General features: G+C 46.2%; 1 protein-coding gene across 2 annotated transcripts in view; it reads right to left on the reverse strand.

Moving 5' to 3' along the window:
* MCC (MCC regulator of Wnt signaling pathway) overlaps positions 1-20,990 on the reverse strand; it is a 274,629-nt gene that overhangs the window by 47,342 nt on the left and 206,297 nt on the right. For both annotated transcript variants that reach the window (XM_024743383.1, XM_024743385.1), the window contains exons 7-9: positions 5,685-5,831; positions 4,421-4,510; positions 3,179-3,327 (exon numbers count right to left, since the gene is read on the reverse strand). In XM_024743383.1, the coding sequence (XP_024599151.1) occupies positions 3,179-3,327; positions 4,421-4,510; positions 5,685-5,831 (386 nt within the window). The remainder of the gene's footprint in view (positions 1-3,178; positions 3,328-4,420; positions 4,511-5,684; positions 5,832-20,990) is intronic.

A 20,990-nucleotide genomic window follows, 5' to 3' on the forward strand; every position in this document is an offset into this window, starting at 1 on the left:
CGCTGTGTGGCTCTGGCAACAACAAGGTCAGTTCAACATAAGGACACAGTTTTCTGTCCTTGTTCACATTCAGACTTCTTCAAACTGTCCCCACTCTCTCGTTTACTTCTCAACTTGCTCCAGTTACATTCAGTCCCTACTGATTAGATGAAACTGTTTACTCAGCTCACAGACCTCCGTGTGGTCAATTCTATCTTACAGGCCTTCTCAGGCAGTACCCCTGTAATCGGGTATGGCTTCCTTCTTGAAACGTTCTCCTTTACTTGGGTCATGAGAGGTGTCTACTGGTTTTCTTCCTACCCGAAAGGTCATCTCTTCTGTCTCCTTTGCCGACTCCCTCTTCTCTATAAAATCTGTGAGGGTTGATGTTCCCTCAGGACTCCATTCTGGGCCCCTTCTTCTATCAACACTCTCCCCCTGGGGGTGATTTCACCCAGTGCCACAACTTTAACAGGCACTTATATTCCCATGGCTCCCAGATTTCTTCAGTCCAGACCTCTCTCCTGAGTGCCAGTCTCACATATCCAGGGTTTCACACGGACACCTCCAATCTAACATTCCCAAAGGGGACTCTGGATTTTGCTCAAACCTTATCTTCCTCCATCTTCTCCATCTCAGTAAATGCCACCACTGTGTACCCAACACCACCAGTAAGACACCCGAGACTCTCCTTTGAGACCATCCCTTTTTCTTACATCTGTGGGTTTTTACCACCAAACATATACTGACCCCTTCACATCACCACCACCTGGGCCACGCTGGTCCACTGCAAAACTGGCTCAGCTTCCACTCCTGCCCATCTCCTTCCATTCTTCACACCTGAGTGAACTTTCAAAATTTAAATCAGATCTGTTCTTCCCCTACGTAAAACCCTTTAACAACTTCCAATGACACTTAAAGAGTAAACTTTGTCCATGGCCTCAAAATCTGTATCCCACCCAGCCCTGCCTATTCTGCCACCTTATCTCATGGAACTCCTCCTTTCACTCATTCTATTTCAGTTCCATGGGCATTTGGGTAATTCTAACTTCATGCCAACCACCTCCCAGCCTTGAAGTTGGTAAGCTGGCCCATAAGTCTCCTCCTAGTTTGTCAAATGGCTGTTCCTTTTTCCCCTAAAAATCTCAGTTGACATGTCCCCCCTTCAGAGATGCCTTCCCTGGCTGCCTACTAAAATGAAGCCTTCCTGTTATTCTGTCACAGTGTCCTATTTATGTGGAGCTTTCTTACGCTCTTATTTATTCGTCTGCTTTTCGTCTAGCTCCCTTAACAGGATATAGCTCCATGAAAGCAGGGATCTTGTCTGTTTTACTTTCTTTTGTATCCAAATAGTCCAGCATACAGTAAGTGCTTGACACAGATTTGTTAAATGAGAAAACACACTTTTGAGTAGACGTGACACCCACCCCTGTCCCCCCCCCCAACACAAACACAAGTTAAAGGCTGTAATATTTTTGGAGGGTAATAGGACTCCAACTCAGAGATAGGTAGTTAAACAACAGACACCAGAACATACTGGTAGATTATTTACAAGAATTCCCATGTTCTAGCAGTAGCTGTGATAATACAGAAAACAACGGAGGTGAGGTAGAACGGCAGGGGTCGATCAGCTGGACTATTTAACAGCTCTGGACTTGAGGCAAGTCATTCAAAGTCAAAGCCTTTGTTTTCTCATTTGCGAAATGGGACTATTCTGCCCTCCCAAGTTGAGGGTTAAGAGGCTGTCAGTGGGGGAGCCTTTTGTAAGCTGTTAAACTCCATGGTAACGTGAGCTACAAGCACCAAACAGTTCCCCCTTCTTTGGTCTCTCCTAGGTGCATATAATTGAAGAGAAAGGAACCTCCCCTCAAATTCAGCGACAACGCAGGCTTGTTAAATCCCAGGATCTGTAGAGAGGAGATCCTCACTACACAGAGGGCCCCTGAAGGCATCTGACTTCATTAAACTGCAAAGGGCATATCTGATCCAATTTTTAAGCATTCCTCTGCCTGTGATACTGAGAGGGCTGCTTCTTCACTGCTACAAGGCAATCATCGGGATTGTCACTCTTAAGTATTTTGGATTTAATAAGGAAGCCATTTAATTTCAAGATTTAAAATGACCTAGATAGCCGTATTTCCTTGGTTCTCAAGTGCTACATTAAACAGCTTCAAATCAGGGAGGACTAAAAGGATAATTCAATTTATTCAGGTTTGCCATACACCAGGGGAATGGCATCCACAGTTCTTACTGGTTAGCTCGTAAACCTTTCCAATTCTGACTATGCTCTCCCACTGAAGATTGCTAGGTCAGGGCAGCCACAGCACACCTGGATGCCATCACTAGTCCATTCTGCCACCGCGGAGCCAATTTCTGAGTAGTTGCCGTGGCTTGCCCCTGGTCCTTCTCTTTTGCTTTTTTAGCAGCTCTCTTTCATTGCTGGGACAACACACAAGCCAGTCTTTGCCAAGAGGCAGGAGGACAAACTCAAACCACCTCTGGCATAAGATTGAGGAAGAACCCGTAAGACTGGGTACACACACGGGAATTATTCTAAGCAGGATAGTTAGACCTACTTAGATAATCAGAACTAAGTAGGATAGGATGTAGGGATGGGGGGATGTGCACATTTGCAAAAAGCATAAATAAAATTAGGCAACCCTCAGTTCGAGCAGGGAGGATTAGACCAGCATGCCTGCTCCATTGCAGGAGCCCCTTCATCTGACGGCTTCTGCTGGCTCCAGGCACCCCTGGGTGCTGAGTCCACGTCCCAGAGCTGCTCTCTGTGGTTCTCAGCAGCTCAGGCTGCATGCTTGGGAGCCATCTTGCCATCCTGACCTACTTGTCATTCCTTATGGACTGCTCCCGGGACATGCTCCTTAATTTGCTAGGGCCACTGCAAAATGAAAAGGCAGGGCCCCTGCTTCATAAATTATTAAGAATTTAAAACAGTGACAGCAGAGCAGTAAAGCAAGTGTAGGGTCCTTTTAAGCACGAGGCCCTGTGCATTTGATGACAGGTCACACAATGCCCATGAAGCCAGCCCTCCTGTGATGAACAGGATGGTGGAAACTCCCCACCCACCAGCCTGACAGCATCACCCTATGTCACAACACATAAGCCAACCTGCGTTGATCTTTGGGAAGGGAAAGGAGTTGCCCCCAGTGCCACCATCCAAATATGCAGAATTTCTCCTTACCTATTCAACCGTTCCGTTTCCACCTCAAACTCCCTAATTTTGCTTTCCGAGATGGCAGATCCATGGGAGTAGAGTGTCTGGAAGATCTCTTGGATGTTGGAGCAGTCCTGAAGAGAGTGGGCCAGGTGCTCCGCCACACTGCTGGATACCTGTACAGATGAGCATTAATCCCCCTCTGGACAGCGTCACTTCAGGGACGCTGGTCCCCAGGCATGCTTTGCACGCAAAACAATTTAAAGCCGATGTTCCTTGAGAATCAGGCACCAGGAGACAGCTACCCTGATCTTCCTCCTTTGTTTGTATAATATCATCCTAGTATAAAAAGCTAACTACTGTGAAACAGTACATAAAACAGTGTCAAAATGCAAGCGGCATCTTCTAAGCTGCATCCTGGGCAGCAGACATGTGGGATCATGAGTGTTGAGACCTAAAATTCTGGATATTAAACAGAGGCAGAACATCCTTCTCCCTTCCGAAACCCCCTGTCACTCCCAGACTTGTCTCCGGCTGTTGTAGTTAAGGGGAGCGTCCACTCCTTTATGTTCATAATTTGGCTTTGGCATGGAATCTGGGTGCATGCAATTTCTGCCCAGCACAAAACTCTAAACTAGGGCCTTAAGAGTGCTGTTCAGGTTTTCCCCACCCCTGAGGACCAAATAAGCTGGATTTCCCAGCCTTACCCCAGAATTCTAAAGGATGTCCCCAGGGAGCTGAAATTCCCTTTTCACCATTTATCAGCTTACAGCCCCACAGGGTTCAGGGCTCTACTAATGAAAACTCTAGTACTGAGCTGGAAGGTTCTGGTCTGTCACAGCACTGGCCACACTTCAAAGGCAGCAATCCTCCTCACTGGAGAGCACCTTCCCTTTCAAGAGGGATGTGCGAATGGTAAAGTTCTCTTAGAGCTTCCTGACTCACTCCATCTCTGGGGAAGCAGGGTGATATAAAGCAGATACTTTAAGACTTTCATCTACATTGCCAGTAACCAGACCTAAATCATTTCTTTCTGAATGGTTTCAGCTAGAGAAAAAAAAAAAAATCTCCCTTAAAGCTGAAGAGGTGATTCACCACATGCAAACCACTATACATTTTCATCGGATCCTTTGGAAGGAAATCAGGTATGATTTCTTATTATAACTAACTGGTTTACTGGGGGTGAACTTTGGAAGTTCTTCTATCATGGATAAACCACTGTGTAGCTTTACTGGGTACTTTGTTGCCTTGCTTGTCATGAACACTCACCCCTATGCTGCTGATTTCTGAGCCCAGGACTGGCCGATCAGACGATGAAGATTCGGACCTGGTCTTTGATAGCTTCACTCTCTCAGCAATCTTAAAAAACAAAACAAAAAATTTTCAAAACACAACACGTAACTCCCCATATACACTGTTGAGACTCTGTTTATACAGGGCTACTCTTTAACTGCGGCAACTCAACTGATTCATCAAGTCTTAAAAACGACTCACTTGTCCAGTTTTTCTGCTTAACTCACGGTTTTTCAACCTTAGCACTTTTGACATTTTGGGTTGGATATTCTTTGCTGTAGGGACTGTTCTGTGCATTGTGGGGTGTTTAGCAGCATCCGTGGCTTCTGGCCATAAGATGCCAGTAGCACTCCAGCCATGACCATCAAAAAGGTGTCCAGACATGGCCAAATATCCCTGGGGGACAAAAATCACTTCTGGTTGAGAAACACTGGTTTGACTTGACTTAATAAACTTGATGGTTGAGAACCAACCTTCTTGCGGAGACTGGTAGGGCTACTGGGGAGAGGACGTGTATCGTTCGAACAGTCTCTCTGGGGCAGACTCAACTTAGGAGCGGGGGGTGGTGGGCTGTGGCTGAGAACGGAGGGGCTACTTCTCACAGCTGCCAGGGCCTGCCCATCACAATCTATTTTTCTGCTGGCAGGGCTGTCAGTCCCGTGAACGGGGAGATCATTGGTTCATTACTCAGGGTCCCCCTCCTGGGCTGAACCTTGATCCTCGAGAGCAGCTCTCCGCCCACCCCTTCGCACTGCAGAGCCTGACAAAACATCTTACTCTCCACAACGACCTGTCAGCTGTGACATGCTCCAGCTGGCTGATTAATGAGAGCTGGTGTCCAGCCTGTAGCCGAGAGAGACTTAAAACATTAGTGGGGGGGCTTCCCTGGTGGCGCAGTGGTTGAGAGTCCGCCTGCCGATGCAGGGGACACGGGTTCATGCCCCGGTCCGGGAAGATCCCACATGCCACGGAGCGGCTGGGCCCGTGAGCCATGGCCGCTGAGCCTGCGCTCCGCAATGGGAGAGGCCACAACAGTGAGAGGCCGCGTACCGCAAAAACAAACAAAAAACCATTAGTGGGTTATCTCTCCCTGCAGGTCCAGCACAGGAGGCCTGTGCGGGACCCCAGGAAGCCCCTGGGGGCCAGCTGAGCTAACTGCATGCCTGCACAGCGGCCCTGCTCCACGGAGGCTGGGGCAGCCAGATAACAGGAGGTGTCCCTGCCGTCCCCGGGAGCTCACCTTGGCGATGGGGATGTCATTGCTGCTGCTGCTTGTGCTCAGCTCTCCGGTGCTGGGGTTAACAGGGCGACTGGCGGAAGTGAGGCGGCCAGGGCTGGAGGGCCCTGTGGCCTGCACGCTCTGCAGTCTGGTTTGAAGCTCTCGAACCTGAAAAAAGAACACCTTCAGATACAGCGGGCGGGCTCCCCGGCCAAAGAGCAGAACAGCCAGATTGGCGGAGGGGAGAGCAGAGCTTTCATTTACGTTAAGAAACCGGCTTCCCTGAAAAGCTAAGTCGGTTGAGTCCACATAGAATGCACTGCTGTTCTTAACTAGTCCGCCACGTGCTGGCCAAGTATATGTGTTCTTCGAAAGTACGAAGGGAACATGTTTCCTAAGGCACTGGAAGCTTCCAGCAGAAGTAGAATGACCATCTTTGAGGGATGTTTATTCATTCAGCCTCGTGTGCCTGACACACATGGGCACAAGAGACAGAACCCAGGATGAAATCTGTACTCGCGTGGACCTCGGAGCTCAGCGGAGAGAGACAATTTCAACACAAGCGCACCCGCATGCCATAAATATCTATCCAGAGTTTGCAGGAAGCAGAAAAGGCGAAGAGAGTGACTCCACCTGAAGTCATTAGGGAGCCATCCTTGAGTAGAGCCTCACAGGTGAGCAGGGCTTCAGGGATGAGATGAGTAAGGGGCTGGCTTTGGTGGTGGGGCAGGGAGAGTAGCTTGGATGACACACTGTGTCTGAAGAACTGCAAGTTATTCAGTGTGCACGGTGTAGGAGAGAGACCTGCCCTGGGAAGGAGGTGAGGCTAAGGTGATGAGGCAGAGATGGTACCCACGGCTTCTCTCCAAGGGACTTCGAGATGAGATTATCCTGGGGACAGTGGAAAGGAATATCTAAATAGCCCTTCGGTACAGAGAAACACAGGGCCCTTTCAATTACATTTAGAACACACATTTACCTGCACAGAATTTAAATGTCCAAATTCTCCTTCTCTATGGTTACGGCTCACGGACTTCCAAAGAGAGAAGTGCTCCAAGCAAATGAAGATGACTGTTAGAAACTGGTCTCTCTGATGACCTTGATCACAGTTTCATCATTACGTACAGTGTCTATCTTAAAGGGCACACTGACTGAAGCATCCAAGGGCCCTTACAAATGGGCACCAGACCCCACTGGGAAAAATTAGCACCAGGACATCTAAGGCAGGGTTTCCCCAACTTGTCAGTGTACCAGGATGTCCCAGAGGGCTTGTTAAAACACAGAGCCCAGGGTGCCACTCTCAGGGATTCTGATTAGTAGGTGGAGACCAAGCCTAGGAGTCTGTGTATCTAACAAGCTCCCAGGAGATGCAGATGCCAGGTCCCGGTTAGGGACTCGCACCTTGAGCAGCAGTGACCTAAGGGACTGCCAAGGCCACGTGGTACTTTAGTCCCCGACACAGAAGGAGCAGGGCTGCACCTCTGCCAGCCCTGACGCCAAACCCTTCCAAGCAAACCCTTCTTTAAAAGCAACTGGAGAGCTTTTCGTATTCAATATCTTGCATGTCTCCACTCTGCTAAACTGGGAACCAAAAGTAATTGAAATTTCAATAATTCATCAGCATATTAGAAGCCAAAATAGGAAAATTCCCCCAGAGAGAACTACATTCAATGGTGAAACAGCTCAAAAGTGCCTGAAAGCTGTCTCTGCTGCGGCTTCCAGTAACTGGGGGTTAAGAGAAATGTGTGTCATCTTCATAAAGGGCCAGACACAGAGTTGCCCTCAAAATAGTTTAAAGACTAGAAAAACACATGCCTGTCAAAGTCAAGTGGTATTGCTGGTGAGAGATTACAAGGCTCATTCTGGAATGGTCCCGATAAACTGTGCCTCTCTGTGCCCCATGGCAGAGGGACAGGACTCATTTTTCCATCAGGCCAGCTTCCTGGCACCGGGGAGACCACTCTGGTAGAGACCATGGATTTCAAGTTCTACCACTGTGAGAGTCTGATGAGGTCCTGAATAATCAACAGTGTTTACACCACTCCCAAATCTAAAAAGTGTCTGAATCATTCCCAAAACAATCAGTGGTCTGGGCTTCCTAGAATCTCAACTGGCCCACTCATCTCTCTTTTAAAAAAGCAAAAATGGCCCTGGGCATTTTATAAAAGCGTCATTAAAACTACCCATGTTATAAAAAAAAAAGTTTCTTCTTCTAATCACTAAAGTCAAACATGTCCACTGTAGAAAATTTAGATGACACTGAAAAATGAAGCCAGAAAAAGTACCTATGTTCTTTCTTACTCTACAGAGTAAGAGCTTCTAGTCATTTCCCATGGTGTGCTTGTGCATGGGCATGCATGCTGAAAATGATTTCTAAATCTAAATACCCATTCTCATATTAAAAGTTCTGGACGCAGAGAATGTCTTTGAAAACTAAAGGGTGATAACCATGCTTATTTTGGTCTACGCTTTATTAATTAACGATCATGGTTAGGCAGTGAAAAAAAATCCAGCTGAAGGGGGTGGAGTGAGACTGTGATGGAAAGAAAGAGAGACAGCTGGTTGAGTTAAATAGCCTCTCTCTTCTGGCTTGGGAGGTGGGGTCTTAATTTAAATGAATAAATGCACAGAAACGAAGGCTATAACCAATCTGCTGATTCAGCTTAGGTAAGGCTTAGGAGAGGGGAGAGAGACTGCTGTTAGAGTCCTTGCTTTTATTCTTACCCATTGTAGTAAGTGGAATTGTGTCCCCCTCAAAAGATATATCCAAGTTCTAAACCCCCAGTACCTGTGAATGGGACCTTATTTGGAAATACGGTCTTTGTAGATGTAATTAAACTAAGGATCTCAAGATGAAATCATCCTGGATTTAGGGTGGGTCCTAAATCCAATGACTGGCGTTCTTGTAAGAAAAAAGAGAAGGAGATTTGAGACACAGACACACAAAGAAGAAGGCCGTGTGAAGACGGAGGCAGGGATTGGCCACAAGTCAAGGGCTACCAGAAGCTGGAAGAGGCAAGAAAGGATTCTCTCTAGAGCCCTTGGAGGAAGTGCAGCCCTGCCAACACCCTGATTTTGTAGACTCCAGAACGGTGAGAGAATACGTTTTTGTTGTTTTATGTCACTAAGTTTGAGGTAATTAACTAATATACCCATCCTTTCACTGAAGATATGTTATTAAAGAAAATATCTTTCTTTCAACCAGATATGTGGTTTGGAGTCAGGGGGTAGCTGGGAATCACAGGAACCCTAAGTAGGAATCGATACTGTGGGAAAGTAATTCATCACCCATAAAGCCTTTCCCAATTGCTGTTGACATCTTCAACAGCAGAACACAGAACACGACTTCAGTGGCCATTTTCTCATTTCTCCTAAAGTGAGTATGTAGCCAGGCCCCATCTAGAGGCCCAGAAGAGAAGTTTGTCTGTTACGTACATTTGAAACCTGCGGAGTATGAAGGTGAGATTCTCGTCTTTCAGTGGCTCAGAGTCCTAGGCTCAGATGTCTGCCCTAGCCAGACACCTCGTGAAACATGCTCTGAGAAGGGATACCAACAAGGAGTGTCCGCATTGTGAAAGAAGCATTATTCTGCCTTCCCAGAGTAGGAAACGCCGGCGTGCAATCTGGAAGGTTGGGTAGCTGTTTAACAAGCAAATAGAAAGAGGAAAAGGCATGGGGGGCTCTGAAGGTTCAAGGAAGGAAATGACAGTAAAATGCCAGGACTCTGCTTCTCTCGCTTAGAGTTCAATGACTTCCCAAAGAGCGAAAAGGGCTTCATAAAATCATTTTATTAGAGAAGAGAATGGACTGGATTGAGGAAGAGAAAGGAAGTGAGTCAAGGCTGCACATGAGAAATGATGAGGGCTCAAATACAGTCAGTGAAGTGGGAGCAAAGATGCCTAATACTCCCTAGGCCAGCATCGTCCAATAGAACTTTCTGTAACAACGGGAATGTTCTATAGCCCTACTGTCCACAACGGTGGCCACAAGCCACATGCAATGCGCCTAGTATACCTAAGGAACTTTATTTTTAATTGTACTGTATTTTACTTAATTGAAATTCAAATTAACATAGTTTTGCATGGCTAGTAGCTACTGTATTGGTCAATGCAGTTCTAGAACGATTCAAGAAAGGGACGAGATACCCAAACTTGTGGCTGGAACGACTTAGCAGATCATGGTATTACTCAGCAAAATGGTGAAAACATAAGCAGCTGATTTCTCAGAGATAAACAAAGATGCCAACTTTGGATATATTGAATTTGAGGAAACCATCAGATGTGTGAAGAAGGATATTCAGTCAACATTTAGAAATATAATCCGAGGGAAGGAGATCAGAACTGGACTTCTACATGTGGATATAGTTGCCAAGGGAAAAGGTGCAGCCATGTGGGTGGGAGGAGAGACTCTAAGTAGCTGGTTGGACCGAAGGCTCAACTGAGGACAGTAGGAAGGGGCGGCTTTTGCTCTAAGAGAGAAAGAAGAGGTGAGGATAGATAATAAGAAAGGTGTGTTTGCAGACTGGAGAATGAGGATGGGAAACAGGAGGCTCCCACCTGATGGCTTTTGTCTCTCTTAGAGACAAGAGTTAAGGTCCTCTTCTAGGAGAGAAGGAGGGAATAGTAGCTGTCAGAAATGAGAAAGGAAGCTGACCGATAACCCAAAGAGAGAGAGAGAGAGACAGACAGGCAAAGACAGAGAGAGAGAGAGAGAGAGAGAGATAGACAGACAGACAAAGACAGAGAGAGAGAGAGAGAGAGGCTTACCCAACAGCACTGAGAAGTCGGCTGAGCTTTTTCATTCTAGACAGCAGACTGACTCAAGGCATTATTTTCTTCAAACCCCAGAGACCTCATGAAAATGGTAGTAAAGAATAAAAAAAGAATCAAAACCATAACAGTGAAAAGAATGTGCTTGGGGCATTACCAGACAGAGGATTTGGGTGCATTCCTTAAAAGCAGAGTGGAAGGAAGAGTACTGATGAAAGAAACAAAATGGAAAAAGGCAAATTCTATAAACTATACGAGGGGAGGTGGCCAATCTACCCAGAAGAAGGTTGGCAGGGTTTAGATGCAGCCTCAGCAGGTACTACGAAGGACAAGAATGAGAGGTAGGGCTGGAAACAGGAGGGGTAACTGTCTGTATACAGAAATGGAAATTTCCAGCATATGACGGCCTCAGCTAAAGTAAACAGACAGTCCTCCTATGAAAAATGCATAGAAACGCTGCATAAAAAGGAACAACGAGAAAGAAATTCATTGCCAAGGTTCAAAGAAAGATAGTAAAATCTCCAGGTGCCAGAAATGAAGTGAAAAATAAGGTTAGAGAGGTTAGGAGGGAGCCGTGGGATGGAGAGCAGGGCGTGGAGTGTGCACGCCGGGGTGTGGGGCGGGGAGAGGGACAGGGGCCCCTGCAGGTCAGGCTTTTTGAGCTGATCCTCCAGCATCAAGCTGGGAGCCTTCCTGCCCGACCCATCTGTGAGAAGCGGACTCAGCGCGTTGCCCCGGAAGCCGGAAAGGAGTCCCTGGGCTGTGCAGATGGGTTAAGCCTAAGAAACCAACATCTCAGACCTGTGACACATTTGGGTATGCAATCCAAGTTTATCCTAGCTCCCTAGTGTGGGACCCCAATCTTACAAATTCACACTGAAAACTGGTCTGGATTTTGCCAGGCCACTCACTGCCCCAGAAACCTAACTGGTAAACCACCCAATATCATTAGAGAACAGGAAGAGACTTAAGCCTCCCATGACTAGGAGCCCAGGACCATGGAGCTGCTTGACATGGAAGGATGACTGCAGGGAGAGGAGGATGAGACAGGAGAGCCAGCAGGCTAAATCAGGAGATGATTCCACTGGAGGAGAAATCAGAATACAGCAACCAGTAAACCACATCACAATTACAAGTATGTTTAGGGCCCTTAAAGAGATAAAAGGAATTATTTCTGTACACAATAAATTACGAAGCAAAAATAGGCAGATATCAAACAAGAATAGGTAGATGAAAAAAAAGCCCATGGAAAACATAGTCAATGAAATAAAATCAGTGTACGGGTTAAGCTTTAGACTGGATAAAACTGGAAAGAGAAGTAGTGAACAGGAGCACAGTACAGAGAATTCAGAACACAGCATGGGCAGCTAAAGAAGGACAAAATATGCAAGTGTCACTGAGAGGCTTCAACACACTTTTTTCTTTTTTTTTTTTTTGCGGTACGCGGGCCTCTCACTGCTGTGGCCTCTCCCGTCGCGAAGCACAGGCTCCGGACGCGCAGGCTCAGCGGCCATGGCTCACGGGCCCAGCCGCTCCGCGGCACGTGGGATCTTCCCGGACCAGGGCTCGAACCTGCATCCCCTGCATCGGCAGGCAGATTCTTAACCACTGCGCCACCAGGGAGGGCCTTTCAACACACTTTTTTTTTTTGCGGTACGCGGGCCTCTCACTGCTGTGGCCTCTCCCGTCGCGAAGCACAGGCTCCGGACGCGCAGGCTCAGCGGCCATGGCTCACGGGCCCAGCCGCTCCGCGGCACGTGGGATCCTCCCGGACCGGGGCACGAACCCGCGCCCCCTGCATCGGCAGGCAGACCCTCAACCAACGCGCCACCAGGGAAGCCCCTCAACACACTTTTAAAGGAGTTCCAGAGGACAGGAACACAGATAATGACAGAGAAACGCTATTTGAAAAGAGAACAGGTGAGCTTTCCAGATGTAGAGACCAATGTAAGTCCCGAGACTTAAGTATCATGTCAGGTGCTAAGTAGTTGTGGCAGTTTTTAGATGTGTCTGCAAATGCTTTGATAGTCTCTCCATCACTGGACTCTAGTTCCCCTCTCGTTGCACACGCCCGGCCTGAGAGATTGCATCTGATGAACAGAGTGTAGTGAAAGTGCTACCACATAACTTCCAAGGCTAGGTTAGAAAAGGCAATACAATTTTGCCAAGCTCTCTCTTGGGATGCTGGCCCTTACACGCCGCCGACTCTGTCGTGAGGAAGCACAAGCCACACGGAGAGGATGCTTGTGGGTGCTCTGACCAACAGTCCCTGCTAAGGTCCAGACAGCAGCTAGCCTCACCCACCAGACAAACGAGTAAGGAACCCTTCAAGACGACTCTGGCTCCAGCCACCATCTGACTGCGACCACATCTGAGCCCAAGAGAGAGAACAGTCCACTGGAGCCCAGTCATCCCCAGGAAGATGCAGTTAACAGTAAATGATTGTTGTTTTAGGTCTCCATGTTTGGGGTGGTTTGTTATGCAGCTGGTGCTAACTGGAAGAAGAGGATGAAAACACGGCGTATCTAGAAACACTGCGGTGCAAATGTAGGGCGAGGGGAAAGGATAAAGAGAGAATCTTAAAGCTGTCAGGTGGGGAGAGATGACACAGGCTCTGGGGCAGGGGGGTAGGTTTGTTTCACTCACTACTGTATTCAACACATTGAACAGTGTCTGACACAGCGTCGGTCTCAATACAATCTGTTGAATATCGCCAATAAAACTGTCACCCTAAAATCCAATACCTGGCCTACTACAGTAGGCTGAGTAATGACCCCCAAAGATGTCCACACCTGAATCCTGGAAACCTGTGAATATATTACCTTACGTGGCAAGAGGGAATTTGCAGGAATGAGGAAGCACAACTGAGAAGGAACACAGCCCTGATGACACTCTGATTAATAAATCTGTGTTATTTTACGCCACTGTTGGTGGTTATCTGTCTAAGCAACAAGAAGAAACTATACCCCTATCATGAAGAGTGTGGGAAAAAATACAGATATTCTCAAAGATTAAGAATTAGGCACCCGTAGACCTTTGCTGGAAGAACTTCCCAAGGACACAGGCTTTTCAGGAATTAGAACATTGAACTCAGAAAAAGAATGGGGTAAGAGGAATAATGATAAGCACAAAAACTGGCGGAGATGTAGGGGCAGAAGGAACCTTCCTATGCTGCTGGTGAGCGGACAGATGGGTGGGCCAGTCTGGAAAGCCGCACTGCAGGATTTGGTCCAAGTAAGAACATGCACACCCCAGGACTCTGCAACCTCACTCCCGGACATGTATTCCAGAGGAATTTCCACACAGGACCAAAGAGGACATGTGCACGGGACTATGCACTGGAGCGCTATTTGTGGTAGTGGGAGGTCTGGATGTCAGGCGCGGTAACCATGGTGGGGACACGACAGAATGTCAGGAGGCCATCAGACCTCATGCATACACAGCGACATGGACAGACCTTAAAAATCAGAGCGCTCGGGGGAAACAAAGAAAAAAGTCTACAGCACCACACGACTGATGTAAATTAAAAACAACACACAAAACATTGTGTATAAGGACACACATAAAAGTGAGGGAGAGGGAGTGGGAGAGAAAAGCAATACATAAATTAAAAGAGGGCCTTTTCACGATCAATGAGTATGCTTTAACAGAGGGATGTAATTAGCTTATTTCTCTGCCCCGCAGGCCAAATTGAAAAGAAAAACAAATGAAAGAAAGTAAATACAAAGATGGGCACTCGGGAGCCTGAGAGATTGTGCAGAGCCAGAGAGCGAGATGCTGGCGAGGAGGAAGAGTCTGTCGCGGACAAAGATCTCTGGGATGGGCACAGAGGTAGTTTTCTGGGAAGGCGGGCAGTTCACCGGGACAGTGAGGCAGGGGCAGGTGTAAGCAGAGCAGCTACTGGCCCTTCGCTCTCCCAGGACCATGGTAGGAGCACAGACAACGAGACGACCGAGCGTGCTGATGAAGGCATCTGTGAATGTGGTCCACAGATGAGTGACAAGCACGAAAGAAAGGTGGCACCGGAGTCCTGAGTAGGATGAGAAACATTATTAGCCATAAAAGAACGAGCCTGTTCCGCTGATGATAACGGAGGAGCGGTCGCTGTGTAGCCGTAATTTCAGGCGGTTAGGTCGTAATCCATAGTTTCACTGTGAATTGCGGCTGGCTGAGATGAGATGATTTCTACCCTGCAGCGGGCTGAGGATCACTGGGCTGGAAAAGTTCTACTGAACGAGCTTGAGGCAGTGAGTCTGGTGGAGTCTCAAGAAAGCTGCCTCCTCTAAGTCCAGACTTTGGGAGTGTTTTGCAGAGAACCACTTCCTCCTATTGGAGATTTTATAAGACTTTTCTTTCTTGGAGCCCTCCAACAGATAAGAAATCAGAATTTATTTACAGAAGGAGGAAAGCAAGCCCAGCAGCATTTCCATTCTCTGAAGATGTGATGGGTGTACTGTGTTCTTTTGTTCTACAGCCCACGAAGGAACCTGGACTGGATTACCTAAGTGGCTGTGTCAGGGAAAAGGTCAGCGCCTTGGCTGTCTTCCTCATTTCTTACCAGCTTTCAAACAAACGGAGTCAGCTACGTGCTTTATAGCCAAGAGCTGGCCTTTACGCAGCTGGACTTCCTCACAAGAGCAGAGGCTGGAGAAGGGAGACAGGGATGGATAAGCCAACACCAGTGCCCACAGCTAAAAAAGCTGCTTCACAGTTTCCGTGGCACAGATGTGCACAAAGCCCTTTTAGAAACAGTTTCCAAAGAAGACACGAGGAAATCAGTTTTGAGGGTTCTCTACCTTGGATTGCACCTAAAGCTTCCTCGAACAACAGAGAAGAGGGGTGACAGGCTTTGCCAATAATGCTCTGTCGGGCTCAAGACAAACATATGCACACATAGCCTTTTCTCTATGAAACAGACGTATTTTGTCTTCACTTTGTGTTGTTTTGGAATGCCAGGAAGACTGATGGATGGTACCCTAACGAGTCTGGCACCCACGTTACTATAAGAGAGGATGCTTTACTTCTGGTCTGTGTGGAAGCAGGAGAAGAAATGGGAAAAAGAGCAGAAAGAACGCAGGAAAGGAGTCCAAACAATAGAAAAAATGAATGCTGCATCCCACAGTAAGGCTACCAGAGCCGAAGCTTTGGTGCTAAGAGTTAATGTCAGCATAGACCAAGGTTATTAAACTTCTGTGGGCCCCAGTTTTCTCATGTCTAAGAAGGGTATAATAGTACCTCTTGTAGAATTCTCGTGCAGACTAAATGAGATGTGCATAAGTCACTGCCCATCACAAGTAAACGCTCAAAACATGTCCAGTGTCACCATTCAGGCTCTGCGTCCTGCTTTGCCTTCAGAGGTACCTATTTTTAGTCCAAGAGGGGTATGTTTAGTCTGAAAATATCCAAAGAATGTTAACACTATTAATATTATTAATGTCCTTAAAAATAAGCTATCAAGACCACTGAAAAAAAAATGCATTGGTAGGTGGCACCTTGTAAAACAATTTTCCTTCATCGGGTAGCACAGGAAGTCCTCCCCTATGCCAGGCAATGCACCTTGCCTTTGGAGCCCCAGGGTGCCCGTGTCCTGCTAGATTCTAGGATGAGCACACCCCTCTCCGCACCCACTCCTATAGCTCGTGTGACCCTGCTGAGTGGACAGACAGGGTTGGGAACCTCTCTTGTTTCAGATGCAAGATTCATCACTGCCATACTGTGGCCCCTGGAGGAGCAGGCTCGGCATGAATAGGAAGTGCCAGAAGGCTGTGGTTCTCTCTCTTTTCACTCTACCTGTGGGGAGAGAGGTAAAGATGGCTGGAGAGGCTCTTGGAACACGCCCAGTGACTGAAGGACACTGCCTTCCCTTTCCTGTCTGGGAGATGGCTGGGATCACAACAGGGAAGTGTACGAGGGTCCTACACCCCATGCATTGATTTGGTGGCTCATGGAAGGGCCTGGGCATCTATCCTTTGAAAAAGCTTCCCAGTGATTCTGTCACGCATGTTGAGAGCCACCTCGAGATGGATGAGTGAAACCGCCAGTTTCTCTGGCACCCTGATTCCTGTCCAAGCCTATCTGGTTATCATACTCAAAGCAAATAAATCAGCTGTGTTAGGAACATCTACGGCTCAACAAATACCCATGTGCTCCCTTCATATTTCTCAGCCCCTCTACAGTTAGGTGGAGCATCTGTAGAGTTCTGGCCAATGGGCTGTGAGCAGAAGCATTCAGATATAGGGGTGAGTCTGTTCAAGTGATGTTTTAGATAATGGGTTACCATCAGCCTGGGTTCCTGAGTGAGTACATGGAGTAGAGCTGTGTGCTCATCTCTAAACCTGCATTGGACGTGCAGTGCAACCAGAAAACAAGCTCTTTTGGTGGGCCATACCACTGAAATTTGGGGGGTTAGTTTGCTACTGCTGTGTAACCTATCCTCCTCTTGACTAATACTCCAGTCACACAAAGGAAGAGCCAGCCGGGACTCCCAAACTGAGGTGGAAGGAAACACTGGAGCAAGATCGCCCTCCTCTCAGCTCCCTCCTACGAGGCCAGATTAGGGCTGGGAACGTGAAAACAGGGTGGTTGTTTTTTTTAAGATAAGTATTTTATGCATTTAAAATTTGCTAATATTGGCATCTTCTTCCTCATATAAAGAAACTCCTGGGCTTCCCTGGTGGCGCAGTGGTTGAGAGTCCAAGGCCCCCGACCCAAAAAAAAAAAAAAAAAAGAAAAAAAAGAAAAGAAACTCCTAAGAGAAATGGAACAGGTAAGATATGAACAAATTTCCATCAAGGACAAAAGAGAATAACTGCTTGTGTGTGGATGTCAAGTTATTAAAGCTGGGAGATACCAATCAGGGTCCATAATCCATACTTTATTTTTTTGTTTCTTCAATTTGAAAATTAAGGAAGAGTAGAAAGAAAAAAGAATGCCTATCTTTTCACAGCCTAGACTTACTAGCCTCTTAATATTTTAGCATGTTAGCTTCCCTTCTATTTCTGTGAATCTACTTCTATATATTAAAAACCATACAACTGTAAGAATACACACTTAAAAAAATAAACTAGGACACTATAGAAGTGTTCAAAATATCCTTTGACCCATACTCGTAGGTACTCCCCCCACCCCCATAACTATGAGATTGGCTTAAATTGTTCTGCTCTATTTTAAATATTTTTGCATACACACATATAGGATTCAGGCACATTTACACACATATAAATTCACAGTAAATATAAAGTACTGTTTTGAAGTCCTGCATTTTCAATATACAGACGAGAAAAGTATCACGGAGAGGGAGGCTGAGTGGGAAGAGTTCACATGAGATCTAAGGCTAAATAAGGCAAAACGGAGATGAATCTTTATTTAACCTAGGTAAGGTCACAACAGTTTCACTTCTAGAAATATCTCTGCTGTTACTGATTTTTAGTTAAAAATATCAAAGTGATACTGACGTAGCCTATCATGGGAGATAATTCAGATGAAGTGAATGGCTGCTTCAGAGACAGACCAGCTCTGGACACCTCAGCATGACGCTATACATCTTATCTCCCAGTAAGGGTGGTCAGCCTAATAGTAAGTACATATTATAAATGAATTAATTAGTAGAAAGAAGTACATAATAAAACACATGGTTAACCTTTAAGGTCATTACTGTTTCTAAGCAGACTCCTTCATTTGGTTTGGACTCCTCTTTCCCTTTAAGCATGAACACTGATTGTCAAGTGCCCTTCGAGATGACGAGGGCGAACACCGAAAGTGGATTCGATCAGGTGTTCAGAACCAGTGCAGTAATTAGAAACAGGCACCAATGGATTTAGAACTAATGGCTTTAGGGGTGGCTCTTGGGCTCATACAAGAGGATGCTCAGTAAATCACCAGAGGCGGTGAGTTTACAGGATGAGTGCTACACCTGCAAGCTGCACACGTGCCCGACCCCTCACACCTCTGAGATCCCTCCTGCATTAAAAGGACTGTGGGTAGACGCAGTGCAGCACCACCACCCCTGGCAGACTCGCAAACTTAAAAGTGGCCCAAAGGATATGACTCACAGACTTAAAAATGGCCCAAAGGGTATCAGCCTGATATCCCTAAAGGACAAGGAACTGGGAACTGAATCCAATCACACGGCCAGCAATTCAGTCAATCACATTTACAGAATTAAACCCCAATAAGAACTCTGGATTCAAAAGCTTGGGTGAACTACCCTGGTTGGCAATACTCCGAGTTGGCCACACATCACAGCACAAAGGAGGTAACAAACACCATTCAGGACTCCAGGGGAAGAAAAGAGCTGGGAGCTTTGCCTTCAGACCTCTTTCAGACTTCACCTATATGTCTCTTAGTTTGGCTGGCTCTGATTTGTATCTTTTTGCTCTAATAAAACTATAACTGACTTTGCAGAACTCTCTGAAGACTTTGTACAAAATCTCATAAAGAATGTGTGTTGCCTGTGTTTGATTCAAGTCTATGGTTCAATGGGACACAGATTCATGAGCCAGTGGTCACATCCAGTTCGCTTTACCAAACTATCTGAGGAAAGCACTGATCATTTTTGCTACATGGCAGTTGACCTAAACAATCAGGTAAAAAATATGTAATACAGAGAGGCTGGACCTGCCATCACATGTCCCTCCTATGAGTTCTCAGGGCTTCTCCTGTGTTTATCCCTCCCTATCACTTGACATGTACCATTGTAATGACCTGTTTATTTGCCTGTCTCCCAAACATCCTTCAGGCCAGGTTCTGTGTCCTGTTCATCACCGTAGCCCCTCTGCCTAGCACAGAGAAGATGACCAATCATGTTTACAAAAGGAATGAATGAACAGCCAAATGCTTCCCTTTCTAGAGTAATTAATTCTACTTTGCCTGAATTACACCCGCTCCTTTCAGTGTGAGGAAATGAGCGGTTCTATTACAGAGCATGAAGACCTAAATGATTACCTCATTTAATAATGAGCCGGGACCAGTAATAAAAACTGTCTGCCTGTTGTTCCTTAGTTACTGCTCTGCCAAGTAGCCCGATCTGTTAGCTGACATTAAAGATCTAATTTAATTAAATTTTGAACAAGGCTCAGAAAACCTCCTGAGAGCACTCTGTTTAATTACAGGCAGGGGGCAAGCACCAATCCTATTGATCTGGTCAGTTCAACTTCTATACAATGAATGTGGGCAACGAAAAAAAAAAGTGGCCTCTATTGCTTTCCAGGCAACTTTGATGAACTCTGGATTCTGAGTTGCTAGAAAGACAGGAAAGGCCAACCAGCCATGTTATCGTGTGGTACCACAAGGATGGAAATGAAACTAGACCTCAGTCATTCCTCAGAGCTATATATCATGAAGAAGACACAACGACCAACCACAAAAGACAGATTTCTCCTCAGGGGAATAAAATATATTGGGTGGTGGTAGGGAGAAGTCATCCAGCACTTAAAATCTAGCAAACTGGCATTTACAGGCATCTAGCAAATTCTGACACCCACAATTGTCTTGAAATAAAGAGAAATAAATCTAATGCACGGGTATGTATACAAATTCTGGAGGAAATTTCCAGTTGAGGAAGAGATACAAGTTCCCCAATATATTTTTATTTGGAAATATAAATTATATAAATTTATATAAAATATATAAATTTATATAAATTACATAAATTTAAATAAAGTCATATTAACTGCAAAACTTACACGGTAATAAATGTGATCAGAAGAAAGACTTTGAGTATTGTGTGTGTGTGTGTGTGTGTGTGTGTGTGTGTGTGTTTGTGTAGTTATTAAATGTCCATCTAAGAGTTCTAAGAGTCCTTCAAATATATAAGAATTCTTGGGGGAAGAAAGATGGTATGGTGTTAATCTTTCCAGACTACTGAACAGGTATCTCTGAATTTCATCCCAAACGATTATTGATAGCTTTTGAGCATTTACTGCATGCCATGCGTTGGTTAAGTGCTTAGATAATTCATGAGGATTACCTAGTTTCCCTGCACTGGGTACTATTATTACCCCCACTTCACGGCGGAATAAACTGGGAGGTTAGGTAACGTACCAGAGACTCACAGTGGCTTGGGAGATCAAGCTGTGACTCCAGGTGGTCACAGAGCCCTGGCACAGGGTGTGGTACCATCATACTATGCTGTCCTTAATACTAACCTCCAGAGTTGGAGAAAATACTCGAAGGGGAACTGGCTTTTTCTCCTTTGCTAGTCACAATCAAGGGCTGTCTTGTGCTTTAGTAAGTCAAGTGAGGGGAGGAAATTTATTCGAAACCGCAATATGTAATTAGGCCTACGACCAACATTTCCTTCACAAAGCAAGCGCCATCAGAACGTGCGCACTAAGCAAGCACAACTAATTAGGGCATTAGTCATAATGATCAGGGAGTGTAGCCCAGGAGATTACAGGTGCTGTGGGCCTTAGCGCTAAGTCAATGTCCTCAGCTTGCCCAGAAGTCTTTGCTGACTGCAATGATTTACACCTGCTGTTACAAGGACGGAGACTGGCATCCGATACAGCTGGGTTCTGAAAATAAGCTTACGCGTGTGAGTTCACACAAAATGACATTC

The sequence above is a fragment of the Neophocaena asiaeorientalis genome, unplaced genomic scaffold (assembly GCF_003031525.2).
Source record: "Neophocaena asiaeorientalis asiaeorientalis breed wild unplaced genomic scaffold, Neophocaena_asiaeorientalis_V1.1 scaffold26, whole genome shotgun sequence".
Lineage (NCBI taxonomy): Eukaryota > Metazoa > Chordata > Mammalia > Artiodactyla > Phocoenidae > Neophocaena > Neophocaena asiaeorientalis.